The sequence below is a fragment of the Globicephala melas genome, chromosome 20 (genome assembly GCF_963455315.2).
Source record: "Globicephala melas chromosome 20, mGloMel1.2, whole genome shotgun sequence".
Taxonomy (NCBI): domain Eukaryota; kingdom Metazoa; phylum Chordata; class Mammalia; order Artiodactyla; family Delphinidae; genus Globicephala; species Globicephala melas.
Window position 1 is genome coordinate 37,324,962 of NC_083333.1, and position 24,481 is coordinate 37,349,442.

General features: G+C 48.7%; 1 protein-coding gene across 32 annotated transcripts in view; it reads right to left on the reverse strand.

Moving 5' to 3' along the window:
- The window catches only part of LOC115849110 (ADP-ribosylation factor 2), a 199,279-nt gene that overhangs the window by 114,457 nt on the left and 60,341 nt on the right, over window positions 1–24,481 (reverse strand). Inside the window, exons 5-6 of one of the 32 annotated variants that reach the window (XM_030850067.2) lie at window positions 6,971–7,118; window positions 3,876–5,813 (exon numbers count right to left, since the gene is read on the reverse strand). The exons of 29 other annotated variants lie outside the window; for them this stretch is intronic. In XM_030850067.2, the coding sequence (XP_030705927.1) occupies window positions 6,975–7,118 (144 nt within the window). In that variant the 3' untranslated portion in view covers window positions 3,876–5,813; window positions 6,971–6,974. Of the gene's footprint in view, window positions 1–3,875; window positions 5,814–6,970; window positions 7,119–10,373; window positions 10,553–19,617; window positions 19,766–24,481 lie in introns of those variants that run through there. 2 more of the 32 variants (XR_009560238.1, XM_030850069.2) reach the window with 2 other exon arrangements.

The window sequence follows — 24,481 nt, forward strand, 5'->3', positions numbered from 1 at the left end:
CACTGGGACAGCAGTTGAGAATAATGAAACTGATGGACTGAAGAGAAAAATATTCCATTTCTCTTCCCCAACCCAGTATTTACCAAACATTGAAGCCCCATTCTCTTTTTTCCTGGCAGGGAAGCAATTACACAGCCTGACAGCCAGTCCCTGGGGCCTGGGCTGAGTTGGAGCTAATTACTAATAAACATTGAACTAATACTCTGGACCAAATTAAAACTAATTTGGATCAAACCAAAATGACTCAAATGAATTCCATCTCCATGATCTCCTCCACACATATTCACACACTCACACCAACTTATGTCTGAGCCCTAAAGTCTCCCCAAATTTGGGAGTCCCAGGACAAAAACCCAACCCACAGAGACATGGCATCAGGACCAACATCTCTCTCGTTCTTATTGGAGCAACTCTAGATTCCAGCATGCAAGGCCCTGGTCGTCTGCCCACCCCACAGTCCTGCACCTCACCGGACACATCTCACACTCTCTTCAATCCTTTTTAAAGACATAACTAAGAAACCAATCATATGTTTACATTTCAAACGTAGCATTAGCACTTAAATTTAAACTGCACTGCTGCAGCCCTCTGGAGCCCACTCAGCTGTCCTGCTCCCCAAACACATTCAACTTGCCAGTGACTGCTTCTGTCTTTACAATGTATGAGGACCCCCATCTCTCTGCAAATCCTGATTCAGTGCCTCTTCTGAAAGCTTCTATGAAGAAACCTTCTTGGGGAATCCTTGTCACACACTGAATCAGGGTTTATGTCTTATCCCACTTTCCCACCTGCACAAGCCTCCTCTTGGCATTACTTAGTCCCTTCCTGAAGCCTTGAGAGTGAAACCTTTGTCTGGAGGGGTGAAGATCTATTCTTTCTTCTCTATTTTCTCCTTCCAAGGTGATGAGGCTTTGGGGCTGGTCATACCCACTGCCTTTTCTCTTGAGAGTTAATAGAAATTAAAAAGGGTCTTGCTAGTGAGCCTGGCTCTGGTTAAGGTTTCAGGAAAGAGACGGGTGTAGGGTTCCTTTAGGGTCCGTGTTATCTAACCCAGCTCCACTGGTAAGAAACGAAATAAAATTGAAAGCAACAGTCCCATATGAGAATAAAGAGTATGCCCATGGATGGAAACTTTCCCGAGTGTTAGCTATCAGGAAGTTAAGACTTCAGGGAGTGAGCTCGATGAACGGGTTCCATACATGTCCAAGGTGAGTAACGACCTAGCCAACATTTTCTGATTCACAGACTACAAGGATGAACCAGCAGGAACACTGCTCAACCATCCAGTCAATTCCTCTAGTTTAAAGGAGAAACTGAGACCAATAGACGTGCGACCTGCCCCTCATTCAGCAAGTTAGTCAGGGATCAGTGTTTTGGTCTGACGAAATACCAACTTTTCCAATTCCAGTGATAGAGCTAAAGCAATTCCTTTCCTCTGTGAGTAGTAGACCTTCACAAAGATACAGTCTGGATGAAGACATGGGCAAGTTGCCTCCTCCTATCCCTCCTGCAAATGAGTGGGGAAGGCAGGGAGGTCCCTAGCTAAAGAGGGAGTCCCAAGTTGCAGCCTCTCTCCGTTCAAGGCAAGGGAGGGCACATGCTGAGGGTGGAGAAGGGGGACGGGCACTGTCGCCATGGGCTCAGGTCCTGAGAATGCTGCGGGCAGAGGAGGGACTGAGGAGGGACAGCACTCTCTCAGCAATGACCTTCTGGAGCCTCCTGCTGAGAGGGACAGCTGGGCGTGACTATGACAAGCAGGGCTTGAGACCATGGCCATGCAGTCTGGGGCTGGGCACCCAGACAAAAATTGCCCACCGATCCTTTTTGTATTTTTATATAAATTTATTTATTTATTTATATTTGGCTGCATTGGGTCTTCGTTGCTGCGCGTGGGCTTTCTCTAGTTGCGGCGAGCGGGCTTCTCATTGCAGTGGCTTCTCTTGTTGTGGACCCCGGGCTACAGCCTCGCGGGCTTCAATGGTTGTGGCACGTGGGCTCAGTAGTTGTGGCTCGTGGGCTCTAGAGCACAGGCTCAGTAGTTGTGGCACACGGGCTTAGTTGCTCTGTGGCATGTGGGATCTTCCCAGACTAGGGATCGAACCCGTGTCCCCTGCATTGGCAGGCGGATTCTTTTTTCTTTTTTTTTTCGGTACGCGGGCCTCTCACTGCTGTGGCCTCTCCAGTTGCGGAGCACAAGCTCCGGACGTGCAGGCTCAGCGACCATGGCCCACGGGCCCAGCCGCTCCACAGCACGTGGGATCCTCCCAGACCGGGTCACGAACCCACGTTCCCTGCATCGGCAAGTGGAGTCCCAACCACTGCGCCACCAGGGAAGCCCGGCAGGCGGATTCTTAACCACTGCGCCACCAGGGAAGTCCCTGCCTACCAATCCTTTTTAAAGACATAACTAAGAAACCAATCATATGTTTACATTTCAAACGTAGCATTAGCACTTAAATTTAAACTGCACTGCTGCAATTAGATCAACTGATTTTATATCCAAGACCTTTAGGCTTTAAATACTCTAGGGAATGATATGGTGACTAAAGAAAGAACATTTCATTATAAAGTGGGGTTCCCCCCCCTTAAAGGGCATAGTTCCTAAAACAGGGCTTGTCTCAGGGATCCCTTTAACAAGATGGCCAGAGCCCTTCCCCCTGTGCAGTTTTCTGAGACCCATCATTATATGGACTGTTTAGGATTAATCCTGTGTGTTCTCACATGCGTGTTTTATTGTCTCCAGCTTGATTAAAAGACTGTTTATGGCAGGAACTGGGTTCCCTGTGTCCCTTGGGTTCTTCATAGTGCACAGCTGAGTGCCAATCCGTGAATAGAAGCTCAGCGGCTAATTATTTCTGCGATTGTTGTTCAGCACCATGGACAGAACCTCTCCTCTCTTCCTCCTTTTCCCAGGCTGTTTGATTTCTTTCAAGACAAAGCCTCCAGCTGCCTCCTTGAGGGCTCAGCTCCCCTCAAACACACCTTTCTCCTGGGGGGACTGCACCGGGAGCCAGAAGCCACACCATGCCAGGTGGGAGAAGAAAACGTGGGAGAAGGACCCTGGAAAGGAAGGGATTTCACTACATTTCTTGCTGTGCTTAGAATGAGAAGACCACCTGAATTTTGTGTCCCAGCCAGAGCCACAGTCCCCAAGCACCCCAAAGAGCTGCAGATACCCATCTCAATAGTGCCCAACATGGTCTGTAGTCACGGGGTTATAGGCCAACAGAACACCTGGCCACCTGGGGTGACGCTGGGATAGAGCCTGGGCTGGCCTGAGCTGGGGAGACCCTTGGCTTGGCAGAAGACGGACGGGATGAAGAACACATTTGGGATGCAGATAAGGAGAGAGTCAAAGCCTGATTGGGAAGGCAACCTCAGTCATTAAAGTCGGCAAAGCCCTGGGCAGGGGACAAGACAAGGGGCCAGCAGCTGAGGCCTGCAGGGACAATTCAGAGAAGATTCGAAGTGGAAAGTGCTGGCAGGTTCAAGACAAAGGTTGCAAATAATACTATGGGGCTGGGAGTTTCCTCTGGCTTTTTGATATTAGCTGTGGGGTGGAGATGGGTCACCACTTTAAAGAAGGGGTGCCGGGCTTCCCTGGTGGCGCAGTGGTTGAGAGTCCGCCTGCCGATGCAGGGGACGCGGGTTCGTGCCCCAGTCCGGGAAGATCCCCATGCCGCGGAGTGGCTGGGCCCATGAGCTATGGCCGCTGAGCCTGCGCATCCGGAGCCTGTGCTCCGCAACGGGAGAGGCCACAACAGTGAGAGGCCCGCATACCGCAAAAAAACAAACAAAAAAAAGAAGGGGTGCCAATGTGACACATCACATGGCAGAAGAAAGATAGAATTTTCAGTGGGCAATAATCCAGCACCCAGTAGAGGTCAGATACTACCATTCTAAAGCTGGAATTAGTAAATTTGGTAATCCATGATCATTTCAAAAATCCGTGTGCTTACTGCATCTCCACTGTGGTGGATGCTCCACAGGCTGAGATAAAACAAATAGAACCAGCACAACACACACACCAATTCCATTAAATTTATTGCCTCTCCTCCTCCTTTCACATTCTGCCTGCCCTTCAAGGCCCACTGGGAATACTTCCTCATTCAGGAAGACTTCTAGGGCTAGAGTTAGCCTAGGAGCCAAGCATTTGTTTGCTGAATGGATGAATGGATGGCCCTGGTGAGCATCGAATCTGGTGATTCTCAATTTTTTTGTATTGTCTTATAATAGGTTACCTGGGAAACAGACTCTGAAATGGAGATTTGTAAATTTCAATAAATTTACACATAGGAAACTTATTGAAAGTACTTTTGGCAGCAACACCTGGGAGTGAGGGCTGGGGAGGAGAGCGAACAAAGTGGGACTGGGCAGAGAGAGGAGTTGAACTGGGCTGAAGCGTCAACAAAATTCTCAGCCAGTTCTACAGGGAGCTCTGGAGCTGGGATGACACTTCTGAGTTGTCCTGTGCTGAGGCAAAAGCGATGGGTATTTACATCCCCACATTCAGAGTTGGATGCCGGCTGCCCCCAGGAAGCAGGAAGGTGGCATGACCTTGAGTGAGATGGCTGTTTTGGCTGAGGGCAAGTCCTGGAGAGGGACTCAGCTGACAGGCATCTGCCAGCACTCCCAACAGCTAGAGGAATGAAGACCTTGGTCCTGAAGAAGAGATCAGGGTGACACCTCACATCATCCACTACATGGACCGACAACTTGGACCAACGGTTTGGACCACACTGGGTGGAGGGCACATATCAGAATCCCAGGAGGAGGCATAAAGAGTTGTCCAAGACGTTCTGTTACAACCTTACCCCCACACACACAGAGGCCATCATGATTAGGAACTGCTGATCTACTCCCACCTGCCCTGAGACAAAGGAGGTGATTTGCCCAGGGACACACAGCAGGTGAGCGGCTAGCATGAAAGGAGCCCAGGTATTTGTGGGCTGCCATTGGGGTATGAGCCGCATTTCCCAAGTGAGCACCAAAAAAGCAGCACCCATGCCGCACCTGCTGCTCAGCCTCTGTAATGATAAAAGCCTAGCAGACACCTGGTCCAGAGAAGATGGCGATGTGGTTGGCAGGTGGAGGTGGGAGAGGAGGTGCGTATGTCAATACGTACATGTGGAACTGGACTGGTTTTTAAAAGCAGTTATCGTGTATGGATATGGCCTTTGTGCTGTGTATATGTGACTTAACCTGAAGAACAAATCCTCTGATTCTTAATCAACCTTTTCATTTGAACCCCTTGACCAAGAAGCAAATGGAGGCTGGTGAACTGGAAATGACAGTCTCACCTCCCCCATGCCCCAACCTGGCCAGCCACCTAGGCTGGTAATTACCTTGGCCAACGCTGGGAACTTTTTACAGGCTGATGAACAGATGAGCTCCTGCTAATAGCTGTGATAACCACAAAGCCCGGTCCTACCCTCCTCTCTTTCCTGATTACCTTCTGTGAAACCACAGAGCAGACGGTAAGAATATTTCTCTCTCTCTCTCCACCTCTCCCTCCCCTTTCCCTCTCCCTCTCTCTCATTTCCTCCTTTTAATAAAAAGGAGATCATATAGGCTGAGGATCAGGAGAAATAGCAGAAGGAAGGGAGACGTTTGCCTGCAGAAGGCTCTCCCCTCAGGAAAACCAGATGCTTCGGCCATGTCCTTTAGCAGACCTGGTGAACGGCTGATGTTTCTGGAGAGTGCCCCTCAGTAGATGTCAAAGCAATTGGGAAGGCTGGCTCCTGGCCCACAGTCACATGGAGCGGGTGCGGAGGTGTCAGCAAGGTCTTTAGCCCTCAGGGCTCCCAGCAGAACTGAGCAAGGAGCAGCAGGGAAGAAAGGGAAAAATCGATGGGACAAAGAAAGGGATAGGAAGAGAAGGATGGGAGAAGGATGCAAGAGAGGAAGCAAAGGTTAGATACACGGTATTATAGGGGGTCTGGGCATAGAAGACATGTCCTAACAGTGGCCCGGGTCTCTGCCACATCCCCCTGAGTTGGCTCGTTGTTTCTGCCTGGACTGTCTTCCCTGTGTCACTCACCTCAAAATAATTATATTTTATAGTGATTCTATAATGGTAGAATCACATAAGAGTGCTTACTCTGGGCCAGGCCTGTGCTGAGCACTTTGTGTGTGCTATCACGAGTGACGCTCAAGAAGCCCTACGAGGTAGACACCATTCTTCCCATTTTACAGGTGAAGGAGCTAAAGCACAGAGAGGTTAAGAAACGTGCCCAGGGTTCACACAGCTAGTTCGAGATGGAGTCAGGCTTTGGAGCCAGGCAATCTGACTCTAGAACCTAGCCCTTAATCGTTCTGCCCAATTCCACATCCCCCAGAGCTCTGGGTACATTTCCTGTACCCAGATGTGCCTGATGTAACAGAAAGAGCATTAAATTTGAGCCCCAGCTCTGCCCCCACCCAGCTGTGCAACTGTGAGCCAGTTAACCTGCTTGTGCCTCAGCTTTCTCATCTATGAAATGGGTATGAGAATACACATCCCGCTTACTGCACAGTACAGGTGCAGGGATCGAGTGAGGTTATATTTGTGAAGGCTCTATGTAAGCCCCCAAGGGCCTTGCGTTTGTCCACTTCCACTTTGTGAGCTCCTGCCAGGACCACGGATGATCCTTGCATTGCTTATCTGAGCCCCTCTCACATGTGGTGGGCGCTCAGGAATTGTATGCTTCCTGTTGAGCAAATGAAGAAAGAAACAGAACACCCAAATCCTCTCTCCTTCCTCCTCCTGCCTCTCCTTCCTCTGCCTCCTGACCCCCCGGTCCCCTCTCCTCTCTCCTTCCTCTCTTCCCCTTCCCCTTCCTTCCTCCTCCTCCTTTTTCTCCTCCCCAAACCCCAGCCCGGCCCAGTATTCACATTCTAATGGGAAGACATCTGCCCTCTCTTTCCAATCCATCCCACGCTTTGCTTTGAGACCAAATTTTCAAAAGTACAACTGAGACCCCATCACAACCTGCTCAAAATCCAAAGTGCTCCGAGGAGAAAGTCTGAGCTTCTGAGCCTCTGCGGTCGGGCCCCACCTCTCTTTCTTGGCCTTGTTTCTCAAGACTTTTTTCCAGGATATTCCAGTCCTCACTCGCTTCTACTGTCAGTTTCTTCACCTGTAATAACATCATAGGTGATGAGCTAACGGTGCCTGACACATGGTTAGCGCTCAATAAATGTAATCAAGATGTTCAGTGAGGGCTTGCTCTGCTGTCTTGGAATCTCGCCTGAGGCCCCAAGGCTGAGGACTTCAGGTGTGAAGTGCCCACACGTTCTGAAGGGAGATGCCTAGCCACCCGGGTAGGACTCGTTAAGACTGGCCCCATGCTGGTTCTACAACGCTTGCCCCTTATACATTTCGGCCCATGTGGAAGAGAAGGCTAGAGATGGAGGTGATGGGAGGGAGGTGGGTTTTTTTAGACTCCTCAGCTAATGGTGAGAGCTGGGGTAACCACGGACCCACCTGTCTCCATCTCCCCAAGCCAAGTGAAGGCACTCCATTGGCCAGACACGACTGTGGACCTGGAATCAAAGATATCTTGGAAAAACTTGACCTGTGACCTCCCCTCCCCGCCAGAGCTGAGAAAATATAGAGACTAGGGCCCAGCTCGCCCCTGAAAAAGTCTAAAGTCAAGAGACTTACTGGAGCAGACTGTGTCAATTAAGAGAGACCACTGAGCAGGGAACAATCCCCACCTGCTGAGTTTAGTGGGGCAAAGATACCAAGTTTCTCCGAGGACCAGGTGGATGCAGGGGGAGGTGGATGGACAGGACCTGTGTTGAGACGGCGCACCCAAGAGGCCCCAAGGACCATCTCCTGGGGCGGGGAGGCGGCCCTGGCAGGAGGAGGCTATGTGAGTGACGAGGGGAGGAGCTTCTGGGGAGTCACAGAGTGGTCAAGGACCATACCTCACCCAGGGTGGTAGGATCGCTGGTTACTGTTTATTTATATTATCTTTTCCAGCACTAATTCTCAAACCTCCTCTAGAGGAGTGCTCCAGGTTAGACTAATATCGCACTATCTTCCCCCACACAGAGTGCATTTCCCTTTGCTTATATTCTTTCCCCTGCCTGGAATGCCCATTCCACTCATGTCTACCACTTAAAATACAATCAGTTTCTTCAAGGCCAGGCTCAGTCTTGCTCCCCTGATGAAGCCCTCGCTGATCTGGCCACCTAGATACCTGTCCTTTCTTTGAATTTGCTACTTACAGTAGCCATAGCTAGTTGCCTATGCCAGTATCCGCTGTCTTCTTATTTAAAAACAAAACCTCTTAGTTTTAACTGGGCACACGGCCACTCAGGATAAAGACTGATTTTCATAGCCTCCTTTGCTGCTAGGTATAGCCAATTAGATATAAACAGCAGTATTTAGAGCCAGCTTCTAAGAAACTTCCTTAAAAGTCTGCCGGTGTGTGTCCTTTAGCCCTGTTCTTCTTTGTTCCTTTATCCTTTAACATGCCTGGAATGCAGATGTAAGGTAGGGAGCTTAGCAGCCATTTTGGACCATGAGATGACCTTGGGGAACGGGAGCTACATGCAAGGATGATGGAGCAAAAGGAGAAGTATGGGTTCTTGACACTATGGGGCTATACTACAAGTTCTGGACTGCCTACCTATGCATTTTAAAAGAGAGAGAGACATACTTCTATCCTGTTTAGGCCACTATTATTTTCAGCTTCTTATAGGAAGCAGCCAAACCCAATCCTAATTGATATACTGCCTAAATTACACACAAGCTAACACAGGTGAAAGTACCCAAAATAGTAAGTCCCATATGACAGCATCTCAGTCAATCTCTTTTCTCTCCTAACCTGTGACATCTCTGATATCATAGATTTACACAGTCTTTATACTGTCAATCAACTATGCATAGGTTTGTGTCTCTCCAACTGTCTAAATATAGCTCCTATTATATAGTGCTTTTCAAAGTTATTTTCCTCCCGAGCTTCTTTAATCCTTCAAAGAATACATTACTTTTAACATATCTTACAGATGTGGTTCTGCAGGCTCCAGGGGAACTGAAGCAGGTCAGGTACCCAGGTCTGCTCTCTCCAGGTCCACTGCTGTTCCTCCTACCTCATCCCTACATCCACTAGAACTAAGCTTCTTGATTTATTGTCATGTTTTTTCCATTACAATGAATGTGAACATTCTCTGGTATGCACACAGTAGGTGTTCAATAAATATATTATATGAAACCCCAAGAAGTTAAGTAATGCATCCAAGCGAGTTTCTGAGATACATCTCAACCAGGGGCTGGCAAACTAGCCTGCAGGCAAATCTGGCCCACAGTCTGTTTTTGTAAAGCCCATGAGCTAAGAATGGTTTTTATATTTTTAAATGGTTATGGGAAAAGGAGAAGGAGAAGAAGAAAAGGGGGCAGGGGCAGGGGAAGGAAGAGGACAGGAACATGTAACAGAGACCACAGACATCCTGCAAAGCTTAAAGTTATCTGGCCCTTTACAGGAAAATTGTGCTGCCCCTGGGCTACTCCATCCTCGTGCAGCTAGATGTTTTATCCACTAGCAGCGCCTTCACCAGCTGCTGTCCCCTGAGAGACACGATGCCCAGAGAGCTTGGAGATCCTGCAGAGAGAGCCTGTGGGATTGATCTTCAGCCCTCTTGTGCCGGCCCCGGACGGAACCCCCAGGCCCTCCCACTCTCCGCAGCACCACCTCCTTCGGGATAGATGGGGATGAATGTTCTATCCCCCTCAACCACCCTAAGACTTGGAAACCTTTCTGAGTCACTGGTCAAATACTCAAGCCCAATTTATTGAAAATTCATTGGCTTTTTTCCTGTAAAAAGAATAAATAAGTAAGCAAACCTCCGTGGCTGAGGCTATAAACTGAAGTGTGAAAGCCCAAACAGGCTGAAACCATCACAGGAAAACCCCTCAGCTCCACAGCTCTAAATAGAGGGAAACCCCTCTATTTCCAAAACTACCAGCCCTCTAGAAAGGAGGCTGAACGAGGTCGCCATTTCCAGTACCCCTGGCAGCATGTCCCCCATCAGATCCCTCAGTTATTCACTCAGTAGATGTTTCAGTGGTTAAGAGAACGGGGTTTGAAGTCAGACGATTTTTACCAGCTGCGTGGCCTTAGCTGGAGCACTTAACCTCTCTGAGCCTAGGTTTCCTCATCTGTAAAATAAGAATATTCACATTTACCTAGTAGGATATGCAAAGCACTCAACAGAGTACCTAGCCCTGGAGTGCCCAGTAAATGGAAGGTATGTATGTGATATTGTTACACTGACCAGCCCTCACTCTTTCTCCCCTCCGTCTTCCAACCCTCTTCTTTATTTCTCCCTCTTAATCACTCCTCAGTTACATGCGAAACCCCATCCTGGAAAGCAGTCCAACCTACCTCTCTAACTTGGCCGTCTCCTTTCTGGCCATGCCCCCAGCCTTGGCACCAAATCTTCCTTAAGCTGGCTCAGACCATCATCCTCCACGCCTCCTGCCAGGGGTCTCTCCATTCTTCTTTTCCTGCCTGTTGTCCAGGCCACCTTTTTGCCCTTTGCTGGCACATTGTAAATCTAGAAGCTAAAAAATCCATCTTTTATTTGACGTAGCATCTTGAGGAATTCGTCCGTTTTGAAAGCAGGGATTATGCCTTTCTTATTCTACTTACATCTCTGGAGCTGGGCCCATAGTAGGGGTTCAATGAGCATTGGCTGGTAGCCTGGCCAGGAGAGCAGACAACGACCAGCTCGTGGCCAGAGTGTCCCTGTCCCGTGACAGGTGTGAATCCCAAGAACCACTTGGACTTAGGGACTGGGCCAGGCCCAGACAAAGTTGTCCAGTTGGAGGGCTGCCTGATGTAATAGAAAAACATGTGGATTTGGAAGTGAGACATGTCTGGTTTGAATTTTGGCTTCACCTCTGTCTGTCTGAGTGTACTTGGACAAGTTGCGTCACCTCTTTGAGCCTTGATTTCTTTATCTATAAAGTGGGATCAGTCTACACTGAGATGCCTATTTACACCCACTAGGATGGCTATAATCAAAAAGACAGGTAATAACACATGTTGGTGAGAATATGGAGAAACTGGAACCCTATACACATTGAATGGGAAATGGTGCAGCCACTTTGGAAAACCATCTGGCCATCGCTCAAAAGTTTAAACACAGAGTTACCATATGACCCAGCAGTTGTATTCCCAGGGCTCTACCCAAAGAAATAAAAACATATGATCACACAAAAACTTGTACACAAATGCTTATTAGCAGTGTTATTCATAATAGCCAAAAACATGGAAACAATTCAAATGTCCATCAACTGATAAATAAACAAAATGTGGTATACCCATATAATGGAATATTATTTAGCCAGAAAAAGGAATGAAGTACTAATACACACTACAATATGTTTGGGTTTTTGTTTTTTTTTTTTTGGCCGCACCGCGAGGCTTGTGGGATCTTAATTCCCCCACCAGGGATCAAACCCATGCCCCCTGCAGCGGAAGTATGGAATCCTAACCGCTGGACCGCCAGGGAATTCCCTACATGCTACAACATGGACGAGCCTTGAAAACATTATGCTAAGTGAAAGAAGCCAGACACAAAAGATCACATATTATATGAATCTCTTTACATGAAATGTCCAGAGTACGCAAATCCATAGAGACAGAGAGTAGATAAGTGGTTGCCAAGAGCTGGGGGAAGGTTGGGGGCTAAGAGTGAGGAAAATGTGCTTTTTTGGTGGGTGATGGAATGTTCTAAAATTATACAGTAGTGACAGCTGCACAACTCTGGGAATAGAATATAAATCATTGGATTGTACACTTCAAAATGGTGAATCGCATAGTCTGTGAATTTTAGCCCAATAAAGCCATTATTTTTTAAATGGGGTGGGCAAGACCTCCCCACCCACCTCTCAGGGTTCTTGTGAGGCTCAGAGGAGGACATTGTGCAGGTCTTAGACACCGTGTCATGTTAGTACAAATAGGAAGTCTGGGGCCATGGCTCTTCATACAATGGAGCAGTTTGCTGCCCTCCCTTCTTTTCTGCTCTGACTTGGGACCCCCCAGGGTGAGAGTTGCTAAGGAGTGACACTGCCATCTGGCAATGACAAGAGGAGGTTCTGGGCCTCCAATATGTCCATCCACCCCAGAGCCGGGGAGGCAAGAAGTGTCTCCTCTCACACTGCAAACTGGGAGGGACCTGACCCCACCAGGACACTCTTTTGTGTCCCAAGGCTGCCTCTCACCTCATCAGAAAGCCTCAGAGCTCAGCTTTCTACCGGAGGAGGGAGGGGCCCGTGTAACTTCAGATCTGGGAGTAACTAGCAGCAAGGTAGGGGAGAAGAGGAGAGCTGTGGGTAACAGACCATACTTTGTTGTTGTTGCTGGCTGCACCAAGAGGCTTGTGGGATCTTAGCTCCCCGACCAGGGATTGAACCCAGACCCTCGGCAGTGAGAACACAGAGTCCTGACCACTGGACCTCCAGGGAATTCCCGACAGACCATAGTTTAAAGAAAGCTGGCTTCAGCCCTCTGAAACCTTTAGCAAGCATCAAATGCTAAAATAATGATGACGATGACTAATAGTTACCACGCGAGCATTTACTAACTGCCAGGTACCATGCCAAGCAAATACACATGTATGTAATCACAAAGACCTTACGAGGCAGCGACATTGTTGATTCCAGTTTATAGAAGAGAAGATTGAGGCACAGAAGTTTCAATTGAACTGCCCAAGATTGAACAGCTAGAAATGACAGAACCAGGATTTGAACCCTGGTAGCCTGGCTCTACTTCCTGTTTACTCATATGCTCTGTTAGACTGTGTAAACCCTATAGGCTGCACACAATGGAAGACCAAGGTTATTACTAAGCCTGTTCAATGGCCCTCCCCTCAAGGAAGTAGGTCTCAAACTCAACCAAGCATCAGAATCATCTGGGGGTGTGTGTGTGAAAAATTCAGAGTCCTGGGCCCACCCCAGCGAAACTGATTCACTGAGCCTGGCAGACCAGGAATCTGCATTTGTGACCAGTATCCCAGGTGACCCCAATGAAAGCTGTTCCGGACATACTTGGAGACACTTGACCTCCCTGAATCAAGAACCAACTTTTGGGCCAGGCTGGCTAGGTCTGCCCCACGGGGTGGATGCTTCCTGCTGAGGCAACGCCACACTTATCCCAACTCCACTGCCCTCATCCAAGTCCTACCCATCTTTAAAGGCCCAGGTCGAGTTCTACATAGTGTCCTACGCCCTCCACAGGAGTAGCAGACCACTCTGGTCTAAGTCCTTAACCCCTTATAGAGGAACCCGCACTGCTTCAGAACCTCATTCTAAGCTGCCTGATATTCCTACCTCAGCATCCCGTGGCTACAGGCTTTTTCTGATGAACTAGATCATTGCATGTGCCTTAAATGTAGAAGCTTTTATTTTCCTTGTATGTGTCCCCCACAGCTCATAGTAGGTTAGCATTCAGTAGAGACCTGTGGATTTGGTTACAGACCTCAAGTGCCAATACGCTCCTATTGCGATGATTAGCATGACCAATGTGCACAGCTGGCCAGTTCAACGTCTGCCTGCCCAGGGTCCCAGTCCAAGGGTCTGGATCCTTCCTCCATGGGATCCAGGTGATTTCTCCACGCCAGGCACCATTCTAGCACTGCGGGTCCAGAGGATGCACCCTCTCTGAGGGCTGACACACCAAACAGCTCATTCTAATACTGCATCTTTGGGTGCAATTTTGCCTCCTGGGGACATCTGGCAGTGACTGGAGACATTTTCAGTTGTGACAACTGGCGTGGTCGGGCTACTGACATCTAGTGGGTAGAGGCGAGGGATGCTGTTAAACATCTTACAACGCACAGGACAGCCCTACAGCAAAGCAGCCCCCAGCCCCAAATAACAGTTCCGAGGTTGAGAAAGTCTGCTCTAACAGAGTTTGCCAAACCTGCAGCATAGCAACGACCGATGTTATTAATGAGAACCCAGAGGAAGGAACGATTAACTCCCAGGGAGTATAGGGGTGTTGGAGACGGATTCGCAGAGGAGATGCTCAGTACATATGAACTGACTGATGAGCGATGGATAGGAAGATTTTACCAGGCAGAGGCAGGGAGGAAGGAGAGGGTGTTCCTGGCTGCGAGGTGTCAGAGTGGCTGGCAGGTTTGGGAAGCTGTTGCTGAGCACAATGTGGCCAGAGTGCCTGGTGCTCTCCACCCAGCACATCTGCTGCCATCTTATTCCCTCACTCATTTGATCAGCAAACTCTGACAGAGTGGCACGGGCAGCTCTGGCCCTGCTGGAATCATCCCCGATTCCGAATTAGTGATCTCTGAGCAAACAAGGTTTACTTCAACGGGTGTACAGGATTGAGCTGAATGTGGCCGTTGAGCTGCAGTGAAAGGTGAGACTCCCTGGGTCTGCCGCTGTGAAAACATAGCAGTGGCATCATCTTAAAAGGCTACCATCTGAGGTTGATGTCTTCCTTCCCAGAACAATGAACGAGGGGTTTCCTGCTGTGGCACGTGAGGAAAATGGGGTTGAAAGAGTGTACGTGCTTCTCAAAGTTAGATAGGAATGAAAACACATTACAAAGGAATTCTGAAAAAAAAGAAGTAATTCTGGTAATGTTTGTCTCTTTTAAAAAAAAAATAACCAACTGTAGATGGCCCTGTTTATTTTAAATAGATGTTCTCCTTGATGAGCTCATTTTGCCATCTCCTCTCATACCTCTCTTTAGGTGTCTCTCTCTCTTGCTTTGGCTTCTCCACCTCTGTCTCTCTTCACATTGAGTGCCTGTGCGTGTGCATTGTGTGTACACGCTTCTCTTTTTTTGTCTGCATTTTTGTTTCTTTGAATCTGTTGCTCGCATTCTCTCTCTCTGCCTCTCTCTGGGTTTCAATATTTTTCTTATTTCTAGTCACCTGTTTCTGAGTCTGCTTCTCTCCCCCTTCCCCATTCCTTGAACCTCTTTCTCCTCCTCTGTCTTTAGCCTCTCTCAATAACTGACCACAGTAGATAACTGAAGTGTATTTCTATTACTGGTTGTATTTACCGACTAGAGTTACATGCTCCCCATTCTTGATTTTTAAAAGCAATTGATGGAAACGTTTTCTATTTCTCTCACCCTAATGTTCCCTGAAGGAAGCTGCATTTTACTTTCATCTTCCTCCATTGATTTATTTTTCTATTCTGTGGGTCATCCCTTGAGAGGAAAAAAATATAAGTTCTCCACTGTCCTTTCGCTGTATTTCAGCGACGAGCTGGCCCAGGCCCAGGGGGTGTGGAGGCACCGAGGCGCGTAACGCTGGGGAGACAGCAGTGAGGCTCTGGGTTGGGGGTGCCCCAGTGCGCTGCCACTGAGGGATTTTCTTGGTTGATCTGATTTTATCGGAGCCAAAACGTGCTTTGAGTTTAACAGGCAGCTCTGGAGGAATATCTACGGATTCCTAATTCATCACCACAGACTCCCCCTTCTTCAGTGTTGCCTGTAGTGGCTGGAGAGGGATAGAATATGATTGAAGATAGTCTCAGGGAGCAAATCTTTTACATCTTAAAAGGAGAGAGGGGCTTCCCTGGTGGCGCAGTGGTTGAGAGTCCGCCTGCTGATGCAGGGGACGCGGGCTCGTGCCCCGGTCCGGGAGGATCCCACGTGCCACGGAGCGGCTGGGCCTGTGAGCCATGGCCGCTGGGCCTGCGCGTCCGGAGCCTGTGCTCCGCAACCGGAGAGGCCACAGCAGTGAGGGGCCCGCGTACCACAGGAAAAAAAAAAAAGGAGAGAGATTTTCAGCCTGGCAGGAACATTGAACTAGATCCAGGAACTCTTCGAAGGTTTGCACTTTCCTCTTTGGCTCAGAACTTTGATATGCAGGATGCCTTTTTTGCTAGGTTATCGGGTCCAGCGCTCCGTTCGACCTCTTGCTGGAATTGACTTCTCCATCTTTCTGTCCTGGCCCTCATCCTGTCACTCCTGGACTCTCCCAGGGGTCATGATAAATAGAGTCACAGGACATGGAACATCGGGGATGAAAGGGTCCAGGCTAATTGCCTCGCCTGATAAAGGAGAAAACGAGTCTCAGAGGATGGAAATGATTTGCCCAAAAAGCACAAGTCTACCTGGTGGTGGATGTCCCCAGTACCCCCTACCTGGCTGGAGTCTGTGGACTAGATCCCCATCTCTGCTGACAGTTCCAGGATCTGGGGCACACGGCCAGCCTGGCAGCATGAGTGGGTCCATATGGCAGCCCTCAGGGACCATCCCCATGCATACATGATGCTCACCCCCCAGAAGGATCACAGATGACCCCCTGCCAAAGTGAAGGGGAAGGAGGAGGGGAAACTACTGAAGCAATCACTCCTATGTCCACTTTCAGTCTCATTGAATTCAATTTCATTTATTGATGTATTAGTGTAAGCCAGGCTCTTTGCTAGAACTGGGGACAATAGGAAGTTGAGAGCTTTAAGCTGTAATACTGAGGTACATGTGAGGTGACAAAGGGGCAGAGAATCAGTCCTCTCTCCCAACTCAGTTGGGTAGGGGGGTGACTCCAGGAAGGCTTCCTGGAGGAGGTGATGTCACGAGAAGTAACTGGACTAACGTTCCATTGGACCCTTCCTCCGTGAGCTCCTGGTCAGGGCCTTCTAAGGAATACCATGGAAATGAAAGGCATTTTGACATATTAGCAATTCAGATCAAAGCACTTAATGTTTCCATCTCAGTCTCCAGACTCACTCACAAGCTGTGTGGCTACAGGCAAGTCACGTGACCTCCTGAGTCTCCCTTGAGTGCTCTGGGGCTGGGGTAAGTGTCCAGCAAGATGCGATCTGGGAATGCAACTTGCACATTTTAAAGTGCTCCGACACTGTGGGCCATTATAGCCCTTAGGATTCCATTTAAATCCTCTGGCCTTGGAGTGCAGCTGAAAGCAAAGCCATACCCCTTCCCTGGAGGGCACAACAAAGGAGCAAAGAAGTAGGGCCTCAGACCCAGTGTCCTCGGACTCACCCTGAGCCTCTCCTGGCCTCCGTTTCCTCACCTGAGAAATGAGGGTGTTGGTCTTTTCCTTTAAAGTGCCTTCCTGCACGCAGAGGCCTGCGTGACCTCTGACCCTGACTGCCACTTCAGGCTAAGCCCCTAGCTCTGCCACTCTGGTGCACCACAGCAGAGCAGGGGCTCTGCTCCATACAGGACCAAGATGCTACGTATATACAATAGAATATTACTCAGCCATAAAAAGAAACGAAATCGAGTTATTTGTAGCGAGGTGGATGGACCTAGAGTCTGTCATACAGGGTTTAGTAAGTCAGAAAGAGAAAAACAAACACCGTATGCTAACACATATATATGGAATCTAAAAAAAAAAAAAAAAAATGGTTCTGAAGAACGTAGGGGCAGGACAGGAATAAAGACGCAGATGTAGAGAATGGACTTGAGGATATGGGGAGGGGGAAGGGTAAGCTGGGACGAAGTGAGAGAGTGGCATGGACATATATACACTCCCAAATGTAAACTAGAGAGCTAGTGGGAAGCAGCCGCATAGCAGAGGGAGATAAGCTCCGTGTTTTGTGTCCACCTAGGGGGTGGGATAGGGAGGGTGGGAGGGAGGAGATATGGGGATACATGTATATGTATAGCTGATTCAGATAAAGCAGAAAGTAACACACCATTGTAAAGCAATTATACTCCAATAAAGACGTTAAAAAAAAGAACCAAGATGCTGGAAATGAGCTCCATCCCCAAAAAGAGAGTGCAAAGGAAAAAAAGATCTGCCATTTTCCTCAAAATAAAAACAGAGGCAGATGGCTGGGAGGGTTTTCATGGCTAATTAAATATGCTTTAGCCTCTAAGTTAATTATGAAATGGTTCCTGCAGGGGGAACTCTGCTTTGCATGGAGTGGGTTCAGGTAAGTAGCCTGGGGAGGCTGCAGGGGCCCCCTTTGCATCTCTCTCCGACATGAATAAAAGGTCCTCCTGTCTAGGCCTCAGAGGCAACAGCAAAGGCCACCAATTCAGGGGGTGACAGGAGTCACTCACTTCCCCAGGGCATTTGTAAAGAGAGAGGTACCAAACAGCAGAGCTGGGACTCCATAATTTCCTTTCGGAGAATTTCTTCTAAGGCCATTATGAGAAACCCAGATAAAGATTTCCTGGACGAGAATATTTGCCACAGCACCATTTATAATCACGAAAAATAGGAAACCGCCTAGACGCCCGCAAATAGAGAACTGGCTACGTAAATTCTGATACAACCAGACAATGAAATATCATGTAGTCATTAAAATGGCGTTTCTGAAAACTAGATAATGACATAGGGAAAAGCTCTGGTAGTATAAAATGAAAAGAGCAAGATGCAGAATTGTATATAACGTACCACCTAATCTTATAAATAGTTGTGCACAGGAAAAGAAAAAAGGGCGGCACGTTAAATGCTAATAATGATTATTTTTGAGAGAGAAGATTCTGGGAGCTTTTGCTTCTTTCCATGAGCACCTTTCTGTATTTTCTTAATTCTTTGCAATGAGCATGTATTACTCTCATAGTCGGGAAAATAATAAAATTTTGTAAATGCCAGAACCACTTATAATGGATTTCCGAGTGGGCCTGAACAATTTTTCACACCTCCTTGGAAGTCAGTGAACTTTACTAAAATGTGAGATTCCAGGATCGATAAAGCTGGGCAAGAGTTTATTTTCTAGAACTCTCGAGGGCAGGTGCTTTCAACGGGCAGCACTGCACATGTTAATTGCCCATTCCCACTGGTGGAAGGAATATGACATGGCGTCTGGCTCTGTCAGCTATGACAAATGCCCAGGGGTCCGGGGGAGAGGAGGTAGGCAGGAGTTCCTGGAACCACCTAATCTAAGGACTTGAGGCCTTGGGACTAACGAGGTTGGCAAGGATACAGCTGAGGTGTTCCGAGTAGGAGAAATCTTTATGGTCTGGAGAAGCATAAGGATGAGAAGAAGGTCAAGGGTGAAATCCCAGTCTGGCCAGGACCATAATACTGGACTTCCCTTGGTCTCTGGAACCTCCTTGGAGTCCCCAGAATTATGTAGGGACAGTGGTAGCCAGGCTGACCTGTAGAAGCTGAGAAGGTATGATTGACCTCACATGCCTACTGGCATGACAGGCATAGGGGATGGAAATAGAAAAAAAATTCACAAATGTTCATATGATCCAAACACCACTTGACATTATGACAGCTGCCATCCCTTGTCAATTTAGCAAGCCCCCGTCACTAAAACAACTCACATCCCAGAATTTAAAAGTAGGGGGCGGGCTTCCCTGGTGGCGCAGTGGTTGGGAATCTGCCTGCCAATGCAGGGGACACGGGTTCGAGCCCTGGTCTGGGAAGATCCCACATGCCACGGAGCAACTAAGCCCATGAGCCACAACTGCTGAGCCTGCGCGTCTGGAGCCTGTGCTCCGCAACAGGAGAGGCCGCGACAGTGAGAGGCCCGTACACCGTGATGAAGAGTGGCCCCCGCTCGCCGCAACTAGAGAAAGCCCTCGCACAGAAACGAAGACTCAACACAGCCATAAATAAATAAACAAATAAATAAATTTATAAAAAAAAAAAAGTAGGGGGCATTACCACAAGAGGGGAAGGAAGGAATTCTGTGTTTTGTCCTTATGAAGCGCTCTCTGGTGATGGTACTCCGTCTCTGGGCCCAGTGGTTGCTTCTATATACAAAGCCATCCCATTATTATGTGAAAGTCTCCATCAGGACTCTCTTGATGTTTCATTGCCACTCATGCCGCTCAACATCACATGTGTCTTCTCCAGCTTCTAGAATCTAGCCAACAAAGTAAGGAGAATACCAAGATCACATAAACCCTAATTGTGAGGAGAATGAAGAACTCCAACTCGACCTAACTAACCACAATCACAGGAGAAGTCAAAGAAATGAGGGATAAAAGAATTAGAGATGTTAGTGAGAGTTATCAGCTATGATGCAAGACACTCTCCAGGGGAACAAAAGAAGGGAGGGGTCCAGGCCACAGTGAGGAAGCAGCCTTGAGTATGTGCTGTCCCCTGTAACTTCTTAAGCAGGGTGCACAGCAGAACTCACCACAAGTCCCCTTAAGAATCACCTCCTTTGAAGCTTCTGCTACAGGAAGGAACAGCAATTATGAAAAGCACTCTCAAATCTCTCTCCCCGCAATCCAGCATGACATAGACCTGGCCCATCACCAAAACTTTTCAAAGTAGTCCATTTTCCTTTGAAGACCATCTTAATTTTAAAGTGAATTTTTAAAAAAATCTGACATTTTATAAATGGTTGCTTTATAGCCAGCTCTCTTGGAATGGGTCTTCTATTAAAGGGAAGGCTACCTGTCTCCAAGTTCATGGTAACAAATTGTGCTTTCAACAAACAGATCATGACCTGAACCCAGAAACATGTGCCAGCCTCAGTGGTCTTTGCCTCTCGAGCCATTGCCATCATCATATTACATTGGACTTTAACATCCCTAAATTTATTTTCCTTCGCCAGATTTGGTTTTGCACGTATATTGGCAAACATGTTGAGCTGTTATAAGGTGACACAAACCACCAGCCAACAATCCCATTCTTAAAGCATCCGCATCCCATTTGACCTGTGCCATATGACATGTTGGTGCAATTGTTTGAATATGTTGTTGTGTTTATTGATGCAAAAAATGAGCAAAACCAGGAAATTAAAAGTGCAAGTATTAGTAATAAAAAACAAAAGTTTTCACAAACTTAATATAATTTTGAAACTAAGATGAAAATCATCAGGATGCTGAAAGCATCAAATCTTTAGGTTCAATGAGTGTTCATTGGTCCTGAGCCTATTGATTGGATTCACACGTGAGGGAAAGAAAACAAAGTCTTGGGAATTCCCTGACTTTGGTCCAGGGGTGAGGTCTCAGCACTTTCACTGCCAGGGCCCGGGTTCCTTCCCTGGTTGGGGAACTAAGATCCTGTAAGCCGCATGGCAGCAGCCCTCCAAAAAAGTCTTAGAAATAAATTGTCATTAGTTGTGTCTTAGAGGCAAGATATAATTAGGGAGTCGATCATTCTTTTCAGCTCTCTGAGTAAAGAATACACCTTGAAACATACAACAACAATCATTAATGCACAGAGTGCAATAAGATTCTGTTCTAAGGCTTTAAGCGTATTCAGTCACTTAGTTTGCACAAGAATCCTTCAAGGTAGTTACTATAATCATTCTCAGTTTCAGAAAACTGAGGCACAGAGAGCTCTCGGCCAAACACCAAGAAGTGGCTGATTTATGCCCATGCAACCAGGGCGGCTGTCCATGTTCTGAACCACTAGACCGCATTGCCTCTTGTATAGAATAAGGGCATCATCCAACTTTGATACATTTGATATTCATAGACGCTTTCAGGAATTTGTTACATGTAAAAAAAATAAGGTAAAGTTCTACTGGGACAGCGCAGTCCTGAGGAAAGCTCCCTCTTTGCTGTACTTGGCTTTCATGAGCGCGCTGTGGTCAACTTTCAGACCTCATATCAAAGCAGAATCGAGGAAGAATTTAGAAAAGATCAAGACAAAAGTCATTTCTGCCGTGATCAAGGCCATTAGCCAAAGAGCAATCCTCTTTGTACTTCATTTTAGGGAGCTGAATTCAGGTCCCGGAAACATACAAAAACTCCTACACAACGCAGAACCCATGGCCATTAGATTTCTAAAAAAGCCTTTGAGAAGGGGCTGCTGAGATGCAGGATGTCTGCAGGGGGCAGATGACTTCCCTGTTGCTGGGAACACTTCCTGTAGCCTGGGGTGTGGCTGGAACGCGAGGCTGGTCCACTTTGAAATGCAGGGAAACCTGTGTGCCTGGGAGGGTGAGAAGGATAGAGGATGCACCTGCCGGGCAGGTCTGATCTCAAATCTCCCAAAGCAGGTTAAGTGTTAGGGTTTCAACGTGAAGAGGTGAGCGCTTCTTCAGGGTGAATGCTGACAGCCCTTAAACTTGGAAACCAGATTTGCTGGGACTAAACATACATGGGAGCCCAGTCTGGATAGCCTGGTACCAAGGTGGGCCCTTTCATGGGTCACAGACGCCCTTCGAGAAGCTGCAGACACTCTGGGGAAAAAAAACGTACGTGCGCACATACGCATAAGGTTTCACATACACCATGCATCCCAGAACCACCACTCCCTCCCCAGACAAATCCATGTCCCCTCCCCAGACTGAAGAGTCCTTGCAGAGAGAAGGGGCATTTGGGACGTGAGCTGGGAAGGCTAAAGGGACAGAGCAACTTGGGTCATGTGACCTGTCCGCTGGTTCAACGCCAGGTCCGGAAGGTTACAAAAGGTCTCCTCACCAGGCCCTGCCCGTCAGAGCCCCTCACAAGCTGTTCTCATTCACACTCTCAGCATCTTGCGAGAGGCATGGGGCGGCAGCCTCATTCCTCCTGTGGCCATTCGGGGAGAGGTGAAAGCTGGATGCCTTGTCCATCTGTCCATCCTGGGGCCTGCCCTACCTGCCTGTCTCCACACGTCACCCCCCCACAAGCTGTGCAGACACCCCTATCCATCTGCCTTTCTTCTACTCCTAGTGTGGGAGTGGGTGCAGGGGAGTGGGGCTGTCTACAGAAGGGGTTTCAGCCCTGGGAGCGACCCCGGACTCAACCCACTTGGAGAGAGGCTGGTGAAGAGGACGACGCAGTACGTGGACTGGGGAAGAGCGGAGGGCTTGGAAGAGTAGGCGTAGGGGCCCGTGGGGGCTCTTCAGGAAGAGGGTGGGGGGCAAGGTGGGGTGGGGCTGCAGGAAGCTCCCTGGGGGAGCTCCACTACTTGTGAGCGTGGAGCTAATGGGGGCTGTCAGCCGAGGGGGTGAGAATGTGCGCTGGGGCGGGCAGGGGGGCGCTGAGGTGGGAGCGGGGGTCGCGGCCAGGATGCAAGCTGTGGATCAGAGAGACATGGCTGAGGAGTGGCCCATCGAAGGCCTGCATGGAGCTGTGGGGAGGGGTCCTGGAGTGGCATCTGTCCTGGCCTGCAGAAAGAGGTGTGGAAGAAAGAAGTCAGATGCCAAGGGTGATGGCCAAGGCCCCGGGAGATGGACGGAAACTTCCGGCAACTGCTAAGCAACCTACTTCCCGAGACTGCCCCAGATCCCTGTGCTCCTGACCTGACTCTCCAGGAGAGAACCCACCCCTGAAGGCTGGGTTTGCCCCTCGGCCAATGCTTCCCGCGTCGTGTCCCCGTAAGTGGTGAGAGCCTCACACCTGAGGGTCCAGGTGACAGGATGGCCTCAAGGTTCATCACCCCAAGCACATGTTTCTTGAACAAGTGCCCGCTGTTGGCCTCTGTGTGGATAAAGGTGACCAGAGGAGCTAGGCCAAGGGCAGGGGATGATGCCTGGGTGCGGGTGTCTGTGTGTCCAGCAGGGGGAGGCAAGGGTGGGGTAGAGGGTGCTCTCGAGGGCTGCTGCGAGTTTGCACGGGGCCCCCAAAGCCAAGCTGCTGAAACTCATCCTTGGGTCACTAGATCTCTAGCACACAGGGCCACCCTACTCCGGGGCACCCTACACTGCGAAGGCTGTGTGAGCCTTGTGCACGCACCTTGTATCAGAGCATTGAGGGCCAGGGAGCGGTAGCTTCAATCTTCTCATGGATGTGTAAGCCGCCTGCTCAAATTCTGTGCAAAGCTCTCAGAAAGACTTGCCCAAGGTCACCAAGATCACGGAAGCAGCGTGGAGGATGAAAAAGCACGGCCAAGGGCAGACAGACTGCTCTCAAGTCCTGGCGCCTCCACCGACCAGCTGAGCAGCCTTGGTTAAGTGATTTGACCTCTCTGAGCCTCACGTGCACAGCAGGCAGGATAAGAGCCCTAACAGCAAAGGAAAGGGCGCACCTAAAAGCGCTGATCTCCAGCCCTGCAAATGCTGGTTCCCTGTCCACCAAGCGGTGGCAGGTCTTTCGGTATCACACCTGCCTCAGTTCTCTCACTACCCTCTCAGCTTGTAGAGGGTCTTTCTGCTTTTGCTTTGTGTATTAGTTATCTATTGTTGTATGAAAAAAAATTACCCAAGGGAATTCCCTGGGGGTCCAGTGGTTAGGACTCCAAGCTTCCACTGCAGGGGGCATGGATTCGATCCCAGGTCGGGGAACTAGGACCCTGCAAGCCGCGTCCCATGGCGGAAAAAAAAAAAATTACCCCAAACTTAAAACAACTGTACAGGAAAAACACACATCAAGCAAGTGTCTGACACCAGCTGGTGTCCTACAATTTCACTCAATTCTGACAGGATCTACCTGGAAAGACCATCAGATCCCACAGATAAAGGCCTCAGTCCCACAAGACTGACCCATCCCACACACACACCTCCAGAGACCGATTGCAAACCCCAAGTTGTCTCCTGTACTTCTGACAAACTGGTCATAAATCAGGGCTCCTAGGATCTCCTTCTTGGTCCCCATCTTCAATAATTCGCTAGAATGGCTCACAGAACTCAAGGAAACACTTACTTGCATTCACTGGTTTATTACATAGTAAAGGATATGGTAAGGGTACAGATACA